The 26050-nt window shown below is 43.0% G+C and overlaps 1 protein-coding gene across 7 annotated transcripts in view; it reads left to right on the forward strand.

Moving 5' to 3' along the window:
- The first annotated feature begins 215 nt into the window (after positions 1-215).
- Positions 216-26050, forward strand: part of pleca (plectin a) — a 214106-nt gene continuing 188271 nt past the window's right edge. For 3 of the 7 annotated variants that reach the window (XM_014177006.2, XM_014177008.2, XM_014177005.2), the window contains exons 1-2: positions 217-597; positions 24780-24990. In XM_014177006.2, the coding sequence (XP_014032481.1) occupies positions 24783-24990 (208 nt within the window). In that variant the 5' untranslated portion in view covers positions 217-597; positions 24780-24782. Of the gene's footprint in view, positions 598-2984; positions 3049-24779; positions 24991-26050 lie in introns of those variants that run through there. The other 4 variants (XM_014177009.2, XM_014177012.2, XM_014177003.2 and 1 more) reach the window with 3 other exon arrangements.

Consider the following 26050-nt stretch of genomic DNA (forward strand, 5'->3'; position numbering starts at 1 on the left):
CACTGTTATTCCCACTGAGAAGACCAGTTGATGATGACCAGGGCAGACTGCGTTTAGTGTCCTGTGCCGTAAAGTGGCATATTTTGCGTCGTTTGCATTTTTTCCCTAATCATATTCATCATCCCGTCAACTAGTTATTGGATTCCATAGTGCTTCTAGAAGTATCTATACAGTCTGATCTCATAACTTTGCCCATGCGCCTCTGTGAATCTATCAGTGAGATTGAGAAGGAACCTGCAAATAAGCATTTTGTTCGACGGTGCAAGGCAGGCTATACCATGTCATGTGTATCTCGTACGTACGACTAATACAACTTCAAACTAGATATTTTACACTGCTTGATTCAACCATTACTTGGCGAGTGGTGTGTGGCAGCCTCGGTTAGCTTCCCCGAACCTGTCTGTCTCTCGAGGGACCATCTATTTAAACAGCCCAACGCGGGATACAGACCAAGGGGCTGCCTTTCGATGGCAGTTTAATTTTTCAGTGAAACGGGCCGGAGGACATTCCCAATTCAACCTGGTAGCGTCATTTATTGCTGTATAGCAAGTCGTGGAGCGATACCGCGGTTGGACCAGTGCAGTCAAGGTTGTTAACGTGAGTATAAAAACATCCACTGTTTTACCGAATGACTCATATCATCCTGGGGCTATCTTGCCGCATCATCGATGTGGTTTAGTAAGCTATAATGTGGGCTTGTGTCATCGAAACTGTTATGACTTCTACCATATTGTTGACAAGTTATCATTTGCGTTTCTGGAGGATGACTTTGATCATGTAGTAGCATCAATAACATCCATCATGTAATTTCGCTACAAACTAACGTCATGGCATCATGCACCTGTAATGATACAGTATGAAGAAAACAACAAAAATGCTTTTTCATGAATGTCTTGCGACTGTTTAGGGAAGTGTTTATTCATTTGAGTACTGTCTTTTAAATAATTTTAAAGAGTCAAAGTTATGGGACCTTAAATGTAATCAATGGGAAGATTAAAGAAAATACAAACCAGTGGCAATTTAAAACAGCGCAGATATAACCAACAGAAAGTTGTGGTGCAGTAATTCCCTCAGCAAACGATCAGTGGGCGTGTCATTGTTGAGGTCAGGCTTCTCTCTAGTTTTTAATAGAATATAATAATAACACCTTTTCCGCTCCCACTGTTACCTCTGATTAATACAGCACAGGTAATAAAATGTACACTCCTTTCCCATATCAAAGGACCGCTACAGACTGTGCCTACGGTATCCAATCATTTGCCCTGTCTTTGCCCAGCCTGGTCTCATAGACTAAACGAAAAATAGTAAACGTAAATCTGTGATACTCAAATTAGTATGCGGTTAGGTATGGTTACATAAGACAGATGGTTATTAACACTAGAACCGCTGGGGCCTCGAGGGACACTCCTTCAAGCTAACGAGCAGTCATTTTGACTGCAACTTTCTAACAGTGTAATTAATACATTTCATATATGTGACTAGTTTCAGGAAACTACGCATATGTCGCACATCACTACTTCACAGGAGCGGCATTTGAACATAAACATTTATTTTTTATCAAAATGCAAACTTTCATGTGCCTTAATAACAAACTCGTATTCATCCATAAATACAAAATAAAATTGGTAAATTACGAGCCTAGTTGGTTTAGCCATGGAAAAGGGCAGGAACCTTCCCACTAGCCATGATTGTCTGAGATAATGGATGAGCTGGACATGTCGAGAGATGAGTTTGGATTGGTCTGCCATGTAGCATGCTTCTGTCTATAACGTGAGCTGTTCAGTATGTGTTGACAGTCCTTTCTACCGTGCTGTTTTTTAAAGATATAATGTTAGCCATTGAGAACTACAAAAGATTTTCTACTTTTCTCAACAACATTGATGCCCTGAATTTAGCAGGCGCTATCGACAGATTAGTTGGAAAAAGTGATGGGCTACTTTCTGCACACACCACGGTCAGTGTGAACCGGAGTGACTTGACACAATGCTGGTCGAACAAGATGTAGCTACAAACAAAACGGAGTTAAATGGTTCCAGTCTGCCGTGAAGCGTTTATCTATGGATACGGGGAAGAGTCTAGCTACATTTTCAGATATGTTTCTAATTTTGTTCAGAAAGATGTTTTTATTGCAAGTTAAAGCTTACTGTTAGTTAGCTAGTCGTCCTCGGATGGGACGACTCAGGTTCAGCTTTGCAGGTGTGACTCCAGTGGACTCTTGCACAGCAGAATTCAGGGCAAATCGAAACTCGTGAAGGTGCTTGCCCCAGTGTTTGTGCTGGGTCCCTACATAGGAAGCAACCTTTGTCTTCAAGGTTCGATTAACTCTCACTGAGGTTGGTCTGTGGGTGATAGGCTGTGGTCATCTTCTGTCTCAGGTTCCATCTTTGGCAGGTCTCCTCAAAGAGATCAGAGACGAATTGGGAACCTCGGTCAGACCGGATGTAATCAGGCAATCCCCAGCGAGTCAGGATCTCTTTCGTGAGGATGTTAGAGACGGTCCTCGCTGTGGCCTGACGCTGGGCAAAGAGCTCCACCCACTGAGTAGTAATCAACAAAAACAAGCACGTACACATTCTGATTGGAGCTTCTAGGAAATGGACCCATCAAATCCACTCCTAACATTTCCCAAGGTCAGGAAACCACCGTTTGCTGCAATTTGCCAGCAGGCTTTCTACCTTCTGGTTTGTACATTTGACAAACCTGACAGTTTCGGATGCAAGTTCACATCCATGCTCAGATGTGGCCAGTACAGTAATGCTTGCAACCACTTGTAGGTTTTGAACCTGCCAAAATGACCAGCTAATAGGTCTTCATGGAAATGTTGCAGCAGTTGAAGGCGTAGAGGTTCAGGTATGTACATTTGGTAGAGTGTTCTGTGAGGTAGTTGTACAACTCGGTAGACTTTGTCTTCAATGATGGTCAGCTTGGTGGTAGGATTGACCATCTTTTCTCCATCTTCCAGGATAGTCTGGTGCAAAGCCTGTACTTCTGGATCATCCTTTCGGGCATTCCATATGGCCTCATCAGAGATGGGAAAGTCAGTTTTGGGTGAGTTTCGACTGCTAGACAGGACAGTAGCACATGTAAGATGATGGCCACCATTACCACCAGCAGGAGCTCTGTATAAGGCATCTGGAACAGTGTTGTATTTTCCTTTCCTGTATTCTACTGCAAACGTGAACTCTTGCAACCATAGAGCCCATCTGATGAGTCTGGTACTTGGTTTGTTGGTCTTGAACACCCACACAAGGGAGGAATGATCAGTGAACACAGTGAAGTGTCTTCCCTCCAGGTAGTGCCTCCACTTTTCCAAAGCCCAGACAACTGCAAAGCACTCTTGCTCGGTTGTGGAGTAGTTCCATTCTCCTCCATTCAATGTCCGACTGGCGAACGCTAGCACTTCTTCAATGCCAAGTCCTATCTGTTAGACTAGGACAGCACCAAGTCCAACATCACTTGCATCAGTGTAAACAACAAAAAGGCAGCCAAAGTTGGGATGACCCAAAATGGGAGGTGTGACAAGGTGTCGTTTCAGGGTTTCAAAGGAGGTCTGGCACTCTGCCGTCCATCGGAATTCCGCTCCTTTTCGCTTCAACGCGTTGAGTGGTTCTTCCACCTGGGAGAAGTTCGACACAAACTGATGGTACCATCCAGCCATCCCAAGGAACTGTTGAAGGGCCTTGAGTGTGGTTGGCACAGGGAAGTCTTGTACAGCCGGATCCACATGAAAGCCATCAAAAGACACAATATGGCCAAGGCACTTCAAGGAGACTTGGCAGAAGTTTCTCTTCTTCATGTTCAATGTCAGACCAGCTTCTCTTAGCTTGTCCAACACTGCTTGAAGATCTAGAAAGTGTTGTTCTCTGGTCTGGGAGTAGATAATTATATCGCCCAGGTAGATGAAACAGATCTTCCCTTTGAGCTCACCTAACGCAATCTCCATGAGTCTTTGGAAAGTAGCAGGTGCATTCTTTAATCTAAAAGGCATTCCTATAGTCCACACAAAATCTAAGACCACCGGTCTTTTTTTGGATGAGGAAAACAGGAGCAGCGCAGGGAGAGGAGGAACGTTCAATTATATCTTGTGTCAACATATCATTAATGAGTCCCTTTTGGATGATTAGCTTCGCTGGGGACAAACGATATGGCTTCTGCTTGATCGGCATTTCCTGTGTAAGGAATATCTTGTGCTTCAGGAGCCGAGTGCGTCCCAGCTTTGAAGTACATACATCAGAGTTATTCTGCAGCTGTTCCAACAGCCTTAACCCTTCTGGCTGTTCCAGCTGAGCTCTTCTCACAGCCTGTAAAAGGAGATCATCAAAAGGTTTACCAACGGTTAGTACTGGAGCAATGTAACTTCGTAGCTTCTGATTGGAAGAAATGCTTCTTGCTCTGATTGTGTGGATACCAGTAGCAATTGTGTGTGATATCAATCTGGACACCACTGAAGTACATGAAATCAATTCCCAACACGGCAGGAAAAGCAAGGTTCTTGGTATGTAGAATAACTGAAGGAATCATTTAGGAGCGGTTACACAGGCGGAACTCCACCTCACACCATCCAAGTGGCCGTTTAGCCTCACCATCAGCCAGATAGAGTGGACCTTCTGTCCACGTCTTCAAGTTGTATTGTGGACCTTTAACCTCCTTCCACAGTTTCTCAATGAGCAGTGTGTAGGATGACCCGGTTTCCAAGATGGCTCTTCCTGTCCACGGGACTATGGACAGGGGTAACACCAGTTGGTGCGGTATTAACTGAAAGGAAGAGGATGTCGACGGGGGGGGGCGGAGGCAGTGACTCTTGGGGTTTCAGCTCTGGTCAAAGCACCCAGAGTAGGATGGTCGTTCCTGCGAAGGGAGTTAGGTGTGTTGGCCTGTTGTGATTTGTGGTTTCTGGAAGGGTTTATTTGATACTGACATGGAGATGTAGCTGAAGAATGTCCCTTTTGGCTACATCTCCAACAGAACATGGGAGGGGTCATGGCTGGAGACTCTGGCTGTTGGTGATGGTCTGGTTTGGGTAACTGTTTGGGTGCCTTTCTTTCTCTGTTCATATTGCTGTTGGCATTCTCTGTCCTTCTCGAACTGCTGTCCCAGTCAAACCAGTCCATCGACAGTGGTGACTCTTTCTCGGAGTTGACTGGCTAGTATAGGGTTGCTGTTCTTCAAGCTCAACTTAATGACCTCTTCCTCCTCAATTCCAGGTTTCCACCTTCTGCACAGGGAGTGGTAACCGTATGCAAAGTCATGGATACTCTCTTTCTCACTTTTCTTTCATAGCCTTAATGCTAGACTCATGATGAAGTCTTTCCTGGGAATGGTGTTGTTTATGGACTGCTTGAACAACATGTGTGCGTTGATAGCAGCCAAGTCAAGCATGTTGTAGAACACAGCAACAAGCCAGTGGCAGAGACATTTTTTTTCAAAGAGTACAGCCATGCCATCTGATCTAAAACAGCCACACCTACCTATGAAACAGAATAGAGTAGAAAACATTAGAGCTGTGCTCGAATACTCATACTAACCGCACTAACTTTACTATTTGTGATGTAAATTGACTATATAGTATGCTTATTGGTCATAGTATGGATATAGTTAGTATGCCAAAAGTTCCTGGATGTCCGTACTACATTCTCCAAAATACAAAATATACTAGCAGTGGACACTATTTCTGTACTTTTAGGGCTCATAATGCAATTCTTCAGGAAATGGGCGTGGTTTCACATTGTTTTCAGATTTGAAGAAAATGGCGGAAAATATGCAGCTGCAGTACAATGAGAGCGGATACAAATTCATTGCTTTAACTAATTAGGACAAATGTTAAGAACATTTTAAGCAATGTAAAAAAAAGTAATGACTTTTCAAATAAGTTACCTTACACGTTATGTTGGCTGACAATTTGTTAGCTACGCTGTCATTGCGAACGACATAACATATCATTACAGCAGTATGTTAGCTGGCTGTTAGCTGGCTACCTAACATTAATGTTAGTTGGCTACTAATACATCAAACATGCCAGTATATTAAGTATATGCTATCTAACTAACTACCCAATGTTTATTGACTTGATTATTCCCATCATTCTTCGCTTAGCTAAATGGTATGGTCATTGTGCATTCGGGTGCTTTCGTAAATTCACTCTGGTTCTCTACTCCGATTTCAGAGCACTCTTGTCTGAGTGTGCCAGAGAGCAGAATAACTGATGAATTTACGAGTGCTCAACACCGGTTGAATATGGCCGGTGTCAGTAAATGTCTGCAAAAAAGTGTAATTAAATTGTTGCCAGCAGCACAGTTACAGTCACCAACGCTCTGGATAACATGAAAACTGCCTAACCAGCTCTGCTAGGTCAAGTAAAATGGTCAGAGTGAGGTGTTCTCTCAATTGTGTCTGGAAGTAGCTAGCAAGCTAGCCAACGTTAGCTTGTGTGCTTGACTGCCATTGTAAGGTCAGAACGCTCTAATCAACCCTACTCCTCGGCCCGAGCATCCAGTATGCGCTCCGAGAGCGAAATGCTCTGAATTTACAAATGGACAATCTGACAACGCTTTGAATTTACGTGCGCACCCTGGCACTCTAGAGTGAATTTAAGAACACCCTAAATCGTAATAATGTCTAGTAATTTGTTGTGCTAACTAGCTAGCAACAACATAAACTTCCAGTAGACGGGCGAGGAGCTAGAACGCTCAGCTGAAAGGATACCGTTCATTTACAGTATACTAAAATGAACCAATAGAATGTAGTATATACTCATTAAGTATGTAGTATACCAGTGGTTCCAAACTTTTTATAGTCCCGTACCCCTTCAAACATTCAACCTTCAGCTGCGTAGCACCAGGGTCAGCGGGTCAGTGAGTTTTTGTCACAACCCGGCTCGTGTGAAGTGACAAAGAGCTCTTATAGGACCGGGGCACAAATTGTAAACTTGAGTTCATTTGCACACAAAAAAAATCATACAATGATGGAAAGACGTGTGTGTTGTCCTTGTTAATGCAGACAGAGAAGAGCTCCAACTCCAATTTTGTCCCGCATATTGAATATAGTTGCTGAGAGTCCTAGATTCAGATCATTCAGGCGAGAAAAAACATCATCCAGATAGTGCAGTCGTGCGAGAAACTCGTCGTCATGCAAGTGGTCAGACAAGTGAAAATTATGGTCAGTAAAGAAAACTTTAAGCTCGTCTCTCAATTTAAAAAAACATCTTAATACTTTGCCCCTTGATAGCCAGCGCACTTCTGTATGTTGTAAAGCGTTACATGGTCGCTGCCCATATAATTGCATAGTGCAGAAAATACACGAGAGTTCAGGGGCCTTGCTTTAACAAAGTTAACCATTTTCACTGTACAGTCCAAAACGTTGTTCAAGCTGTCAGGCATTCCCAGCAAGAGCCTCTCGGTGGATGCCGCAGTGTACCCAAGTGGCGTCGGGAGCAACTGCTTGCACGCCTGTTACCACTCCACCATGTCTCCCTGTCATGGCTTTTGCGCCATCAGTACAGATACCAACATGAGCAGCAGCTACGTTTCGCTACATACGGACCATTAGTGGAATTCCCAGGAGAGAGTAATGGTTAATGTGATTGGATGTTAATTATTTGACTAGGCTACCTGTATTTGACATTGTGTTGTTATTTCACTGAACACTAGATGGTTTCATTTTATTTTTGGTAGTGACTCAGGCAAGAAAAAAACCTCACCCAAATGTATAGCCCCGTTGGAAAATGTAAATGTACTGTTTGAAAATGTAAAGGAAAAAAAATGTTCATGTTTAAAAAAAATGTGAATCACATTTATATTTGGCGCACCCCCGACGGCATTGTGCGTACACCAGTTTGGGAATACCTGTAGTATACAGTATGTTAGTATGCGTATTCAAACACAGTTTTGGATTATTTCCCCATAGGAAAAACAACATATGTTATGTAGAATAGCATAATGCATTGCATAAGTTTATCTATATATGGCGATGTGTATTATGTAATATTGGCATATGTTTGATTGTAGTGCATAATAGTATCTGGTTTTCTCTTTATTGAGTCCCTGTCTATGGCAACTGTCGGATGCATGGTGTTTATGACAGAAATGTTCTTTCTTGCCTTGCATTGGTATAGTGTGAGTGTTATCTTGTCATTCTTCAGCATTGTTGTGGACTACAACGTTAGTGCAGGTGCCTTGTTTTGCACAGAGGGAGGGAGCTCCCGTCTCGCTTTGTTCATGGTGTTCGCCAATGACAGTGACGTGAAGAAATTGTCCACGGTGTAACGTGTGTTCTGGGAGTCGGGAAGCAAGTTCAGGAAGTGAATAATTGAATAAACAAATGAATACATAATGCAAAACAAGAAACACAAACAACGCACAGACATGAAACAGAAACAATGATGCCTGCGGAAGGAACCAAAAGGAGTGACATATATAGGGAAGGTGATCAGGGAAGTGATGAGTCCAGGTGAGCCTAATGACGCGCAGGTGCGCGTAACAATGGTGACAGGTGTGCGCCATAACGAGCAGCCTGGTGACCTAGAGGCCGGAGAGGGAGCACGTGACAGTACCCCCTCCCCGACGTGCGGCCCCAGCCGCAGGACGCTGACCAAAATGACGATCCCGGGGGTCAGGAGCGGACTGGTCACCTCTGCTGAGGCGCGGGAAACATGTCAGTCCGGCTGAGACGCAGGAGCATGGCGACCTAGAGCACCGGAGAGAGCATAAGTGACGGTACCCCCTCCCCGGTGAGTTCGGCTCCAGCTGCAGTACGCCAACCAAAGGGACGATCCCGTGGATCAGGAGCGGACTGGTCACCCCTGCTGATGCGTGCAAACCTGACGAGGTGTGCACCATAACAAGCAGCCTGGTAACCTAGAGGCCGGGGAGGAAGCACACGTGACACACAGTGGCATTTTCCCCCTTGCCAACGTAAGGTTCCACAAGCCTCATCACCACATTCTCCAACATTCGCTCATCTTGTTTCCCAATGTGGATATTTTTTCCAAAATGGTGCTGTCCCTTCCTTTCTCCTGTCTCACCATTTGATGGTGGCGCGGGCATCAGCTCCGTGCTTACCATTCTGTCTTTTTTGTGCTTAGGCCTCGTCTGAGCCTTCCGGCTGAGGCTCAGAATCAGAATAATAACAATCAAAGATGTCATGATTAATTTCTTCCCCACCATCTGAGTCGTTTTCATTCAGATCTTGTAGCAGTGCTAACACAGCAGGTGCATCCAATCTTCTTGGTTTTCTTGCCATTGTTAATTACGCATGCTCTCGCTGTGTATTACAAGTAGGCCAGAGTAGACTGATAAGACTGCTTGGATTTGATGGACTGAAATAGGGCACATCAAGCAGTATTACGTCAAGCATTTCATTAACTGCAAAACCACTCATGTCATCTATAGATTGGAATGTCCACAGTGCAAGGTGTTCTACATTGGACAGACAAAGAGACGCCTTCAAGATCACCTAGCAGAACACAAGTACGCCATACGGGTAGGCAATGAAGACTACCCCATGGCAAGGAACTACAAGTCCTTACACCATGTCAACCCTGCCTCCCTACAAGCTATGGGTATTGATCATATCCCAGCCTCTATTAGAAAAGGGGACCGTCTTAAACAGTTAAACCAAAGGGAAAGTTTTTGAATTTACAAACTACAGGCCACTAAATACCCGGGTTTAAATGAAGATATGGATTTCTCACCCTTCCTGGAGGGTTGTGATGGGTCCATTTGCTATCATTTTGCTCAATTGCCCTCAGCTATGTTTAGACTCTTGTTGTTCATGTTTTGCTGTGTTCTAGTGTACTATGGAATATATTGCTTTCTTATTCTTGACACTTCTCCCAGACATATTTAAGGTTAGAACGACCTTTCTAAGTGTTCTCATACTTCTAGCTTGGAGTAAAATTTTTATGATAACATAGCTACAGTATTTCACTTTAAAGTGTGTATAGTATTGCTTACTAGGTGTGTCCAATCAATTTTAAACACTCCCTCTTCAAATTAGGGTTGATTGGAAAAGCTGTTAAAAAGAGAACATTGTATTATTTCTTTGTACTCCCTGACGAAGGCCATGTAGCCGAAACGCGTCGGATTTTTAAAAACATTGTTTCTATTGAACATGCCATACTAATAAAGGCATTTTAATCAATTATATGAAGAGTGCCTTGGTCCTCCTTTCTTTTTGATGACCAACTCACCCCTTTTACCAAAGAGCACCTTCTGTCTAACCAACATTTACTATTGTGTACCTTAGTAGCGCTTCCCTTCCTCCTCTTTCTACTAGGGTACGTACCATTTTGAGATAATAATTAGAATATACCAATATAATAGAATTGCCCGCCCTGTTCTTCATTCACAATTGGTGATTACATAATTATGCATTATCCGCTTCCCCTCACTCATCAACTCACCCATTCTCCCCCTTTCTGCCCCATCATACTTTACTTCATTTATTTCATCTGTTGTTATATGTGTGAAAATAGTTTCAGAATAGTTTAGGTTCAGTTTCGAGGAAATTATTGGGGTGATTATCAACTGGCCACTGCACCTTCCAATGTCAGGATAATGAGTGGAGCAGGCCGAACTGTCGGGAGAAGGAGGCGTAAAGGGGAAAGTCATTTAAATAAAACTGGTTATAACGGCAGTTCTGTTTGTGATATTATGATTCTAACAACGACAGTGTGTTATATAGACTTATTCGGGAAAGTCAAGGATGAAGGGGGGCATGCCTTTTAAAAATGGAAGAGTAATAAAATTTATTAATTAATGAGCAGTCAAAATGACTGCTTTAGCAGTTATAGTGTTAAAGGAAAACTCCCACCCAAAAACTATATTTTGGTATTTGTTTGAAAATACATCAAACGGGATGATTTCTGTATTTTGAAAGTTACATATCTTGAAAACTTGATTGCTGACAAGCAAAACATTTTGGGACTATGTCACCAATGGACTAATAAAACAAATGCCAAAATATAGTTTTTGGGTGGAGTTTTCGTTGAAGGCCGTGGTTCCCAAATAATGTTTTTTAAGAAACTTTCAATCTTTAACCTTAACCCTTTAACCTAACTCCTAAATTTAACCTTAACCCTAACCCCTAATCCTAACCCCCTAGCCTAGCTAACGTTAGCCAGTGAGCTAACGTTAGCCACCTAGCTAGAATTCAATACATATCATATGTTTTGCAAATTCGTAACATATAATAAAAATTGTAATTCGTAACATATCATATGGAATAGGTGATGGACACCCACAAATTAATACATACTAAATGGGTGTCGGGATTTAAACACAGGACAATGCAAAATGCTCTGAGACCTGGTTGCATCTGCTCTGAGACCAGGTTGTCATTTTAAGCATAAAGGAAATTAGAGGAGGAAAGGGAGTTGTCTAAGACTATACAGACACATCCACACCAACTTTCTACAACTTCTTGACCTCACCCAATGATCTGAGAGTGATTCATGCACTGCCAAAGTCTATTCAAATGGGAAAACACTGATGACTTTCCCTGTTTCATTTACATCCAGAGAACTTTCAGGAGTAGCATACCCTTTAAAACTCCTCAAGGTTGCCTAGTGACTCACAGTTGCCTTCACCTTGGACATGCTTGGGTGCTATCCAGGCAGAAGGCAATGCCGCTCTGAATAGAAATGATGTAGTTTAGGAATAATGGAAAGTATTTACCTTCCTGAGTGGAGTACTCCAGGTATTACCATACAGTGAAATGCTTACTTACAAGACCTTAACCAACAATGCAGTTCAAGAAAGATTTAAGAAAAGATTTACTAAATAAACTAAAGTAAAAAAGAAATACTAAGTAACACAATAAAAGAACAATAACGAGGCTTTATACAGGGGGTAACTGTACCAAGTCAATGTGTGGGGGTTAGTCGAGGTAAGTTTTACATATAGATATTGGTAAAGTAATATTAAACAGTGAGTAGCAGCACCCTCATCTCTCTCTCTCCACTCCCCCTCTCTCACCCCAACCTGTCTCGCTCTCTCATCTCTCTCCCCCTCTCCCCTCCCCAACCTGTCTCTCTCTCTCTCCCCTACCCTTCTCTCTCACCCCAACCACTCTTCTCTCCTCTCTCCATCTCCATCTCCATATCTCTCCCTCTCCCCTCCCCCTCCCCCTCTCTCACCTCAACCTGTCTCTCTTTCTCCCCTACCCTTCTCTCTCACCCAAACCTCTCTCTCTCATCTCTCCCTGCACCATCGAGAGCATCCTGACTGGTTGCATCAGCGCCTGCTATGGGGGGGGGGGTGTCAATGTAAATAGTCCAGGTGCCATTTGATTAGTTGTTCAGCAGTCTTATGGCTTGGGGGTAGAAGCTGTTAAGGAGCCTTTTGGACCTAGACTTGGCGCTCCGGTACCACTTGCCGTGCGGGAGCAGAGACAACAGTCTATGACTTGGGTGACTGGAGTCTTTGACAATTTTTTGGGCCTTCCTCTGACACCGCCTAGTATAGGTCCTGGATGGCAAGAAACATGGCCCAAGTGACGTACTGGGCCATACGCACTACCCTCTGTAGCGCCTTACGGTCAGATCCCAAGCAGTTGCCATAGCAGGCGGTGATGCAACCAGTCAGGATGCTCTCGATGGTGCAGCTGTAGAACTGTTTGAGGATCTGGGGACCCATGTCAAATCTTTTCAGTTTCCTGAGGGAGAAAACGTGTTGTCGTGCCATCTTCACGACTATCTTGGTGTGTTTGGACCATGATAGTTTGTTGGTGATGTTGACACCAAGATATGTGAAACTCTCGACCCACTCCTCTACAGCCCCATCGATGTTAATGGGAGCCTGTTCGGCCCGCTTTTTCCTGTAGTCCACGATCAGTTCCTTTGTCTTGGTCACATTGAGGGAAAGGTTGTTGTCCTGGCACCACACTGCCAGTTCTCTGACCTCCTCCATATAGGCTGTCTCATCGTTGTCGGTGATCTGGCCTACCACTGTTGTGTCATCAGCAAACTTAATGATGGTGTTGGAGTCGTGTTTGGCCACGCAGTTGTGGGTGAACAGGGAGTCAAGGAGGGGACTAAGCACGCACCCCTGAGGGGCCCCAGTGTTGAGGACCAGTGTGGCAGATGTGTTGTTGCCTACCGTTACCACCTGGGGGCGGCCTGTCAAGAAGTCCAGGATCCAGTTGCAGAGGGGGGTGTTTAGTCCCAGGTTCTTTAGCTTAGCGATGAGCTTTGTGTGAACTATGGTGTTGAACACTGAGCTGTAGTTAATTAACAGCATTCTCACATAGGTGTTCCTTTTGTCCAGGTGGGAAAGGGCAGTGTGGAGTGCGATTTGAGATTGCGTCATCTGTGGATCTGTTGGGGCGGTATACGAATTGGAGTGGGTCTAGGGTTTCCGGGATGATGGTGTTGATGTGAGCCATGACCAGCCTTTCAAAGCACTTCATGGCTACCGATGTGAGTGCTACGGGGCGGTAATCATTTAGGCAGGTTACTTTCGCTTCCTTGGGCACAGGGACTATGGTGGTCTGCTTGAAACATGTAGATATTACAGACTTGTTCAGGGAGAGGTTAAAAATCTCAGTGAAGACACTTGCCAGTTGGTAAGCGCATGCTTTGAGTACACGTCCTGGTAATCCATCTGGCCCCACAGATGTGAATGTTGACCTGTTTAATATGGATACGTGGGACGGTAGCGTCCCACCTGGCCAACATCCGGTGAAATGGCAGAGCGCCAAATTCAAATTAAATTACTATAAATATTAAACTTTCATGAAATCACAAGTGCAATACATCAAAATAAAGCTTAATTTCTTATTAATCCAGCTAAGGTGTCAGATTTCAAAAAGGCTTTACGGCGAAAGCAAACCAAGCGATTATCTGAGGACAGCGTCCAGCACATAAATGCATAACAAATCATTTACAATCAGGGAATTGCGACATGAAAGTCAGAAATAGCGATATAATATTTGCCTTACCTTTGAAGATCTTCTGTTCGCACTCCAAAATGTCCCAGTTACATTACAAATGGTCCTTTTGGCCATGCGCTTGGTAACACTACAGCCAAAATGGGAGCCACTTAGAACTACTACAACTTCTACCTCATTTTTACAAAAACCAGCCTGAAACTCTTTCTAAAGACTGTTGACATCTAGTGGAAGCCCTAGGAACTGCAATTGGGGATGATTTCGCCCAATTAAAAAGTGCCAGGCATTGAAATCAGTTGTATGCTGATTTAAAAAAAAAAAAAAAACATTATGGTTTGTCCTAAGGGTTTCGACTGCCATTTCAGTTCTGTTATAATCACAGACATTATTTTAACAGTTTTAGAAACATTAGAGTGTTTTCTATCCAAATCTACTAATTATATGCATATCCTAGCTTCTGGGCCTGAGTAGCAGGCAGTTTACTTTGGGGGGCGCTTTTCATCCGGACGTGAATATACTGCCCCCTATCCCAGAGAGGTAAAAGGTCTTGCTCACATTGGCTACCGAGAGAGTGATCACACAGTCGTCCGGAACAGCTAGTGCTCTTATGCATGCTTCGGTGTTGCTTGCCTCGAAGTGAGCATAAAAAGCATTTAGCTCATCTGGTAGGTGCGTGTCACTGGACAGCTTGCGGCTGGGTTTCCCTTTGTAGTCCGTAATAGATTGTAAGCCCTGCCACATCCGATGAGTGTCAGAGCCGGTGTAGTAGGATTGTATTGACGCTTTGCCTGTTTGATGGTTTATCTGAGGGCATAGCAGGATTTCTTATAAGCATCCAGATTAGTGGCCCGCTCCTTGAAAGCGTCAGCTCTAGCCTTTAGCTCGGTGCGGATGTTGCCTGTAATCCATGGCTTCTGGTTGGGATATGTATGTACGGTCACTGTGGGGACGACGTCGTTGATGCACTTATTGATGAATCCGGTGACTGAGGTGGTATACTCCTTAACCTCTTGCATCTAGACGTTCCGCTAGCGGAACACCTGCTCCAATATCCAATGATAGGCGTGGCGCGAATTACAAATTCCTCAAAAATACAAAAACTTCAATTTTTCAAACATATGACTATTTCACAGCATTTTAAAGACAAGACTCTCCTTTATCTAACCACACTGTCCGATTTCAAAAAGGCTTTACAGCGAAAGCAAAACATTAGATTATGTCAGCAGAGTACCAAGCCAGAAATAATCAGACACCCATTTTTCAAGCTAGCATATAATGTCACAAAAACCCAGAAGACAGCTAGATGCAGCACTAACCTTTGATGATCTTCATCAGATGACACACCTAGGACATTATGTTATACAATACATGCATGTTTTGTTCAATCAAGTTCATATTTATATCAAAAAACAGCTTTTTACATTAGCATGTGACGTTCAGAACTAGCATACCCCCCGCAAACTTCCGGGGAATTTGCTAACAATTTACTAAATTACTCACGATAAACGTTCACAAAAAACATAATTATTTTAAGAATTATAGATACAGAACTCCTCTATGCACTCGATATGTCCGATTTTAAAATAGCTTTTTGGTGAAAGCACATTTTGCAATATTCTAAGTACATAGCCCAGCCATCACGGGCTAGCTATTTAGACACCCGGCAAGTTTAGCCTTCACCAAAATCAGATTTACTATTATAAAAGTTTGATTACCTTTTGTTGTCTTCGTCAGAATGCACTCCCAGGACTGCTACTTCAATAACAAATGTTGGTTTGGTCCAAAATAATCCATCGTTATATCCGAATAGCGGCGTTTTGTTCGTGCGTTCCAGACACTATCCGAAATGGTAAATCAGGGTCGTGCGCATGGCGCAATTCGTGACAAAAAAATTCTAAATATTCCATTACCGTACTTCGAAGCATGTCAACCGCTGTTTAAAATCAATTTTTATGCAATTTATCTTGTAAAAAAGCGATAATATTCCGACCGGGAATCTCCTTTTCGGCAAACAGAGGAAAAATCACAAAGACGGGGGCGGCCAGGGCACGCGCCTAAGCCCACAGTCCCTTGATCGGCCACTTGAGAAAGGCGATAATGTGTTTCAGCCTGGGGCTGGGATGACAACATTCAGGTTTTTCCCGGGCTCTGAGCGCCCATGGAAGACGTAGGAAGTGTCACGTTAGAGCAGAGATCCTTTGTAAAAGATAGCGATGGCAAAGAAGTTCAAGAAATGGTCAGACAGGCCACTTCCTGTAAAGGAATCTCTCAGGTTTTGACCTGCCATTTGAGTTCTGTTATACTCACAGACACCATTCAAACAGTTTTAGAAACTTTGGAGTGTTTTCTATCCAAAGCCAATAATTATATGCATATTCTAGTTACTGGGCAGGAGTAGTAACCAGATTAAATCGGGTACGTTTTTTATCCAGCCGTGAAAATACTGCCCCCTAGCCATAACAGGTTAATGCCATTGGATGAATCCCGGAACATGTTCCAGTCTGTGCTGCAAAACAGTCGTAGCATCCACGTCATCTGACCACTTCCATATTGAGCGAGTCACTGGTAGTTCCTGCTTTAGTTTTTTTTACAAGCAGGAATCAGGAGGAGAGAATTATGGACATATTTGCCAAATGGAAGGTGAGGGAGAGCTTTGTATGCGTCTCTCTCTGTGTGTGGAGTAAAGGTGGTCTAGAGTTTTTGTTTTTTTCCTATGGTTGCACATGTAAAATTAGGTAAAATGGTCTTAAGTTTGCCTGCATTAAAGTTTCCGGCCAGTAGGTGCGCTGCTTCAAGATGAGCATTATCTTGTTTGCTTATGGCCTTATACAGCTCGTTGAGTGCGGTCTTTTGTGCCAGCATTGGTTTGTGGTGGTATAGAGATTGCTGCGAATAATATAGATGAGAACTCTCTTGGTAGATAGTGTGGTCTACAGCTTATTATGAGGTACTCTACCTCAGGTGAGCAATACGTTGAGACTTCTTTAATATTAGACATCACGCACCAGCTGTTATTGACAAATAGACACACGCCCGCCCCTCGTCTTACCAGACGTTGCTTCTCTGTCCTGCCGAAGCACGGAAAACCCAGCCAGCTCTTTATTATCCGTGTCATTGTTCAGCCACGACTTGGTGAAACATAAGATATTACAGTTTTTAATGTCCCGTTAGCAGGATAGTCTTAATCGTAGATCATCCATTTTATTTTCCAATGACTGCATGTTGGCCAATAGTACGGATGGCAGTGGAGGCTTACTCACTCACCTACGAATTCTCAGAAGGCAGCACGACCTCCCACCCTTTTTCTCCGTCTTTTCTTCATGCAAATGACGGGGATTTGGGCCTGGTCTCAAGAAACCAGCATATCCTTCGCATCGAACTCATTAAAGAAGAAAAAATCTTCCTCCAGTTCGAGGTGAGTAATCGCTGTTCTGATGTCCAGAAGCTCTTTTCGGGTCATAAGAGACGATAGTAGCAACATAATGTACAAAATAAGTTTAAAAAAAAGTTACAAACAAAATAGCACAGTTGGTTAGGAAACCGTAAAACGTCAGCCATATCCTCCGACACCATTATAGAAATATCGACTACGTCCGTCTTAGCTCACTCATTAATGTCTTAATCAAAATTACAGCTTGTCTCTTATACACTCATCGTTCCCTTATGCCATAGTTTGTACAGCTCAATTGTTATATTGCATATATAGGTCTATCTCATTAGTATCATATTCATTATTTTAGGCGATGTTGGAATGATGCATTTTATTGTTTTGCTTACTTTGTGTATTATAATTAGGCAATGTGTTTTTCTCAACAGGTAGGGATACTATATAGTGTTGTTGGGTTTGTAACCACGTTTACCAGTGACAGTCTCATTCAAATATTTTTCTTTCATCAAAAAGTCCAGTAATAGACCCATATAATTCCAGTTGATATTGCAAGGGTTTGTTTTGCGCAATGCACTGTCTGTGCATCGTTATATTGGCTATAAAAGTGGATCTGTGTGATTGTATTTTCTTTCCTTTTTAGACCACATAGGCCTAATAAAATACTTCAAATGGTAGGCTAACCGCGTCTCTCTCTCTCTCACTCTGTCTGTATGTGGTGACTTAAAGAAGAGTAAGGGTAAGGCCTCAACATCTTGCTGAATTTCTGTCTGTGTCCATTTTGGAAGTGCTGAACGAAGGCCTACCTTGTCGCAGCTCATTTGCTTGCACTTGCTTATACTTAGAGCTAAATGTTAATGATATAAGAACAAACAGATGCAGGAATGACCACATGCAGGAATGCCCTGAAATACAGACTGCAGTTGCACACTGTTGGCCTGCCTGCCCACACTCTTCGATTGCGTCGCTACAGCTCACCAGCTGATGTAGGCTGTTTGTGCCGGTGTGGCGTGTCCTTCTCACTGCTAGAGAACAGAACCCTCTCTGCTCTGTGCACCCAGTGCTGCTAATATTCTGCTTATCATAGCCTATCCAGTCCAAGTTTAAGTACAAGTCACGAAAAGGCGAGTCCGAGTCACAAGTCATGAAAATCGGTCCTGGACTCGAGTACTACAACTCTGCCCACATCACCCACCTTCAGTCTAAAGTTAAATCCAGAATTGGTTTCCTGTACAGCAACACAGCATCCTTCATCCACGCCGCCAAGCACACCCTAAAAATAACCATCCTGCCAATCCTGGACTATGGCAATGTAGTTTACATGCTTGCCCCCAAAACCTCCCTCAATAAACTTGATGTCATATACCACACTGCCATCCTCTTTGTTACGAGTGCCCCCTTCAACACTCATCACTGTGACTTTTACACCCTGGTCAACTGGCCCTTGTTACATACCCAACACCTGACCTACTGGTATCAATTTATTTACAAGTCCCTCATAGGCAAGTTCCCCCTCTACCTCAGCTCACTCCTCAACATCTCCACTACCAATCGCAACCTGCGCTCAGGTAGATAGGTGACACTAGTCATTCCCAAAGCCCGCATATCCTTTGGCCGTCATTCATGGCTGCAAACAACAGGAACGAGGAGCTGCACAAGACCCTCAAACTTGACACATCATTGGCGGTCGGTGCCGTTTAAGATGAGGGAGCATATTGGTGACTGTTATTCATACTCCATTCACCCAGTTCAATGTAATAGCGATAGGTTAAGGCTACTACATGATACTCAAATTTTCCCTATACCCATCGAGGTTGCTACAAGCTAGCCTATGAATAAAATTTTACAGGTGCACACTGGTCGAGAGAAAATTGAGGTGACAGTGACACATTCAATACCGCCTTGCACGCTCTTGCCTGCATCTAGCTGATCTAGGGTGTAATCGTTAGTGTAACCAACAGTTGCAAATAAGAATTTCTATTGGACATATTCAGGTATGTTTATCCCTGTTTCGTTCCGTTTGCTTCCGTTTAAGAAACGTTTTTTCAACAGAATCGGCAGAATGAATACACCCCTGATCATTCATAAACACTTTCATAGCAGCCATGTTGTATTCCTTCTCACATCTATAAGCTCTCCTCCTCTCACCTTTTCCCTTCACTTGTGGACTTCAATGCACAACACGTCAGCTATATGTGACCAGGCGAAAAAACCTTTCCAAGCCAAATTATATCATAATCGGTGGCAATAAATTACTAAAATCAAAAGCTTACCTTGACTTGAAATAGTTCCAGTGTTGTGTTGGATAGTCACAGCCAGCTAGCTAACATAGCATCCCTCTCTTTAAGCAGGGTGTTTGAGTAGGCTAAACTAGATAGCTGCATTTGCTAAGTAAGTGGAAATGAAAGTTTAAAACAGGAAATCTTTCTCTTGCTTCTCCTTCATTTTGGAAGAAACAAATTTGTTCAAAACTGTTCAACTATTGTCCACAGTCAACTACTCACCACATTTTATGCACTGCCGTGTTCGCTAGCTGTAGCTTATGCTTTCAGTATTAAATTCATTCTCTGATCCTTTGATTGGGTGGACAACATGTCAGTGCATGCTGCAAGAGCTTTGATAGGTTGGAGGACGTCCCCCTGAAGTTGTCATAATTACTGTGTAAGTCTATGGAAGGGGGTGAGAACCATGAGCCTCCTATTGAAGTCAATGTATCCAGAGGAGGACGGAAGCTAGCTGTCCTCCGGCTACACCATGGTGCTATCCTACAGAGTGCTTTTGAGGCTACTGTAGACCTTCATTGCAAAACAGTGTGTTTTAATCAATTATTTGGTGACGTGAATATATGGTATTATCTGAAAAGGACAACTTGTTAAATATTTTAAATGCCACCCTATCCCCTATATAGTGCACTACTTTCGACCAGGGTCTACCCTCAGATCCCGCTCTGTGTCCTCAGTTATTACTTTCAGTAGTTGTTGTTGCTAACCACACACTATATTACATAGACAAGTGCAGACAGACTGGACAGGGTCAGTCATATTTTGTGCTTATGGGGGTAATTTTCCCTTGACATGCCTTAGTCACCACCTGTCACGTGTCATTTCTTGCCACAAACTCATATCTCCTGTGCCTCAACCTGTTGCTTTGGTCTGTTGTTTCCCAAGTTTTATTTTGTTTTAATTGTATTTTGTTCATCAGTATTTGCATCAAAACCTGTTACCAACTAGCCAGCTAGCTAGATAGATAGGTTGCAATGGCGCCCGTTTTGCCTGGAATAGCTAACAAACGTTTCCAGCGCTGTAGAAGCTGTGTTTATTACGCTCTTGTCCGGGACAATATTGACAATCCAGAGTTCCAATGCGGCAATTGTTTACTAGTTGAGGATTATAAGAATGAGGTAGCTATGCTTAGATAGCAAATTTCAATTCTGAGCGAATTTATGAGAAAAATGCAATTAAACTTTCTCGTTATCAACTCCTGTGACTGGATGTCTGATGGATGTTTCCCCAACCAATCTGTCCCTATCCGAATGGACTGTAATACCTGGAACTTCCCTGCATAGGAAGTTGTCTCCATCTGCATCTCCTCCTCCATCTTGTAGTGGAGTAGACAGAGAACAGCAATAAGATTTGTTCCAGTCAGTGCTGGTCCCATGTCACAAGTTGTGGAAACCGAAGGCAGTGGCATGCTGCTAAGTGGATGGGAGTGACTGGGAGAGGTTCGTAGAAGATTGACATAAGGAATAGCTCTGCTGCACTGGTGCCGGATCTACCTGCGCCTTCACCGCTGAGATTGCTCGTGTCAGCGACGGCTGTGCTGACTCCAACTACGCTGACTACAGCAGTGGCTTCATCGTCGAGTTCGGCTCCTTTCCCGCTCTCTGGACCTGACGGGGCACTACCTGCTGTGGGAGGTCTGGACAGCGGGCTTACGCTATCCTGCTTCTCGTGGGCCCGTAAGGGGGGAATTGTGTGAGGGGTATATTGGGCAGTTCAATGGTGAGAAATGTCTCACTCCCTGTAGCATGAGGAGCACAAGTACAGGACATCAATAAACTGCTCCCAGACATTTTAAACCTGCATCAGCAAATTGAGTCTATCATAGTTCATGTTGGATTCAATGACATTATGAATGGCAGCTCAGAACAGCTGAAGATGGATTTTAAAGAACTGATTGGCTCTCTGCTTGACACCAACAAACGCCCCATAATATCTGGCCCTGTCCCCTCCCTAAATCGTGGCATTAAACATTTCAGCAGACAGCAGATGCTTGTTCTATAAGGAGGATTGGAGCCAACCAAATCATTTGTGTTCCTGGATCCTTTCACAGCATTATAAGGCTGCGTTGAGACAATGATTTATCAAAGATTGAAGCCCAGCTCAGTTAATCCCTAACATTGTGTCACTGAGTTGTCATAATGATTCAGCAAATGTACATTATCCCATTGGCGTTGGAAGACACAATGCAAGTCACCTAATTTATGTCCCTCTAACTGCCCTGAATGCCTCTGCTGACCCTACAGCTGTTGTATGCAGTAATCATGTGATTATGAACCAGATTTATACTGTTAGCACTGAGGTGGTTTGCCCTAGAGGAAGTCCAGTGTGTGCAGCTTACCCTGCACTAACATAAATAACATGAGCATGTCTACTTCTGCTAAGCTTCCCAGTAAAGAAATGCAAACTATCAAGCATTCCAGAAAAGTGCTAAAAATAGCCCACGTTAACATATGTAGTTTAACCCCTGTGCGGCCTCCAGCGAAAAATCATATCCCCATTAGCATAACAAAATTTTATAATAAAAAAAATAATAAAAAAAATATTCAAATTATATCGTTTTATAGATACACCTCTCCTGAATCGAACCACGTTGTCCGAATTCAAAAAGGCTTTACAGCAAAAGCAAAACATTAGATTATGTTAGAGGAGTATATCGTAAAAGTAGCCACATAGCCATTTTCCGACCAACCACATGCATCACAAATAACCAAAAAACAGCTAAATGCAGCACTAACCTTTGACAATCTTCATCAGATGACACTCCTAGGACATCATGTTACACAATACATGCATTCTTTTGTTCGATAAAGTTCATATTTATATATAAAAACAGCATTTTACATCGGTGCGTAACGTTGACTAACTATTTTCCCTCAAATGCATCAGGTGAAACAGTGCTACAATTTACTAAATTACTATTCGAAAACATTTTTAAAATGTAATATTGTCATTGTAAGATTTATAGATGAATATCTCTTGAAAGCACCTGTAATACCAGATTTAAAAATAACTTTACTGGGTAATCACACTTTGCGATAAAAGGGGATGCGATACTCAGAAAATTACCTAGTAAATATAGGACTGCGCCATCTTGGAACAATCGCATATCACATCTAGTCTTGTATACTATTGTCAATAATCCCTTACCTTTGGTTGTCTTCATCAGAAAGCACTTCCAGGAATCCCAGGTCCACAACAAATGTATTTTCGTTCGAAAAAATTACTCCTTTATGTTCCAAGAGCTTGTTCTTGTTAGCGCGTCTGAAGGCTGCTCCAAAACTTCCGTCGGCCACGGGACAGCTATTTCGAGAAAAAGCATTTTTTTTCCATTTAGGTTCGTTCAAACATGTCAAACGTTGTATAACATAAATCTTCAGGGCCTGTTTCAACAAGAGATCCAATAAGATTCGAGGGGGACGATTGCATTGTGTTTCAAAACGTTTCGAAAGGGGAGGGTAGACGGGGCCGCCGGCGTCATAATGGTGATGGCCCTCCTCGTGACCAATTTCAACAGCGTCTCATTCATTCAGTTTTAACAGTAGGAGACTCAAACCACTTTGTGAAGACTGGGGACATCTAGTGGAAGCAATAGGAAGTGCTCAATGAACCATAGCTCACGGTGTGATTAATAGGCAAAGATGTGAAGTTGAGTCCACAATTCAGAATTCCACATCCTGTTACGATCGGTCTCGGGGTTTTGACTGCCATATGAGTTCTGTTATACTCACAGACACCATTCAAACAGTTTTAGAAACTTTAGGGTGTTTTCCATCCACAAGTATTAATTATATGCATATCCTAGCTTCTGAGTTTGAGTAGGAGGCCATTTAAAATGGGCACGAATTTTTTCAAAAACCAAGAGGTTAAGAAACAAGATTCATAAAATCAGTAATCTGCTAATAACAAATGACATTTATATTCTGACAATCTTTGAAACTCACTTAGATAATACCTTTGATACAGTGGTAGCAATACGTGGTTATAACACATACAGAAAACACAAAAATGCCAAAGGTGGAGTTTCCGTTTATTTTCAGAACCACATTCCTGTAAAGCTTAGAGAGGATCTCTTGTTAAACACCGTTGAAGTAATATGGCTACAGGTTCATCTGCCTCAAGTACCGGTCTGATGTGAGCTCCATCGGGGCAGTCTCGTTTTTCTCTTATTTACTGCTTACATAGACAAGTTATATGTGCATGATTTACATTATTAATCATTAATTCATCATTAACTTTTGGTTCATGCATGTGACTGACCAATACCTCACGAGACTTCTTCTCTCTAAGCTGAGACCTTGAAACTGAAATATTCCTTTCCATTCTCAAAACAGTGTTCTGAGCGTCCTGCTAAATTGCTTATGCTGATTGATTGATGCCTGAGAGGAATCCTCACTGTCATTTGCATGAACCCAGTTGAATTAGTTATTAGAAAAGCACAAACGTAACATTTTCCTTCACAGTATTACTTTACTTAACATAGTGATCGGTGTTATCACTTTACTTACCAAAGTTGGTGATTTCTTTTTTTGCATGTTCATTACGTGCCCATTGCTCTATATTATTGAAGATTCCTACTAGACAGGAATACAGTAAGCTATCTTACAGCATGTGATGTTGCATAGCCTATGTGTTGATACTGTATGTAGCATAGGTTTTATTAAAGCGTGTTGTTGCTGTCACTTTGCTATCCTAGCCGGTGGAGGGATAGGCTACGCTGATATCATAGCCACTGTGTAAACCGTGCCTGATGCGCTCTATGCCTGGTTACCCTTGGGACAATGGTCCTGTCTGCTCTCGTCCAATCAGCGCCGGGCTGGTGAGGCAGCCAGCGCCCCTGTGGAGAGCAGCTTGAGTACTGTATGGTGACTCAGCTGAAAAGGAGGCTAGCTTACTTGGTGCATCATCACGGAGAGTGTAGCTTAAGAATGCTCACTTTCTCACTCGGACCATTTACAGTCGACTATCTGTACAAGGTTATATTTTAGTTTATCTAGCTGAAGTGGTTATCTTTGTACAGTTTCTGAACCTGATTTTCTGTGTTCCCCCCAGTACTAATATACACTAGGCATGTAATCCATCTAGTCTATATGTTATCACCTAGTAGGAGAATTTACTATTTTAGGTACCAAGGTGCTCCATTGAACTTAGAGTCCACAGCACAACACACCCTTGTGTTTTCCCACCATCCTATACAGCACATATTCATTATTCCTTTGTTGCTCATGCAGGCCATGGAGGAACTTAAGGAGAATACTAAGAGGTATCCGTTGGTGAGGGCTGCATCTGAGGAGAGCTCCAGTGAGCAGAGCAGCTCTCCATTCCCAGGAGACACCATGCCCTGGAACCTCTCCAAACACCACCAGATCAAACGCTCCAAGTCTACCTCCGGAGACGTGCACGTGCTGGACTCGGCGGAGAGGGCCGTTCTCCGTATCGCAGGTAAGCTTGGACTAAAAGAGCGTGGGACGCACACAGAGAGGACTGAGTCAGAAATAATTTGTTCTTAATTGACCTGCCTGGTAAAATACACACACACACACACACAGACCATTAATCAGATACACTATACTATGCCGCACATCGCACACTTTTGGACAAGAGCAGAGGACTGATACATTAATCTTAACAGGTGCTCTCATGAAGGTTCTCTAAGTGTTTTATACAGCTTGTGATTCAGTAATGACATTGCCATTGCATTGCTAATGAGGATTTAGGAGCTAAGCTATTATGGTAACAACTCTAAGTTTCCCATTTGAATTCCAAAGGGTGTATTAGGCTGTCAGAGCTTGTCTCTGTCAATCTCAGGGCTCTCCTTCCTTGGTTCCAACTTCGAGTCCACTATATGACACTGCGACTTCAAAATAAGTGCGCTATATAGGAAATAGGGTGCCATTTGGGACACAGTCTGTGTCTGGCCACTGATATTGTGGTGTGATTATGTTGCTGTGTCAGCAGGCACTGACTCTCAGATTCTCTCTTTGGAATAAACCGTATTGATTTGATTCAGTGGGGTGGGGTCCTTAGACTGCAGTAGCATTGTGACTGGATATTATCATTGGTCAGCACAACAAGAGTTGGAAGATGCAGTTTGGAGATAAGATTGGGTTCTTTTGAAAGCTTTTTATTTTCATTTATGTTCACTCAGCTGCACGGCGGCAGGTAGCCTCGAGGTTACAGCGTTGGGCAGTTGTGCCCTTAAGCAAGGCACTTAACCACAATTTCTCCAAGGACACCGGTTAATTGGCTGACTCTGGCTGTGACCCAAATTTTACAAACTGTATCAAACATTTATTTAAAAGCAATGATCTATTCTAATCTGCTTAGTTATGTCTGTTTAATTATAACTTGCTGCTAGTTCTGTCCTGTACAGGGATGGGTGTTACAAGTAGGCTCTCTTGGCTAACACCCTGTGGCTCTTATTGAGTAGTGCAGCATGGTGGTCTCCCTGCAGTGAAGATTGTCAGGGAATTATGCTTCACAGCTATGGCGTAGATAAGGA

Source organism: Salmo salar, chromosome ssa27 (assembly GCF_905237065.1).
Source record: "Salmo salar chromosome ssa27, Ssal_v3.1, whole genome shotgun sequence".
Taxonomy (NCBI): Eukaryota; Metazoa; Chordata; class Actinopteri; order Salmoniformes; family Salmonidae; genus Salmo; species Salmo salar.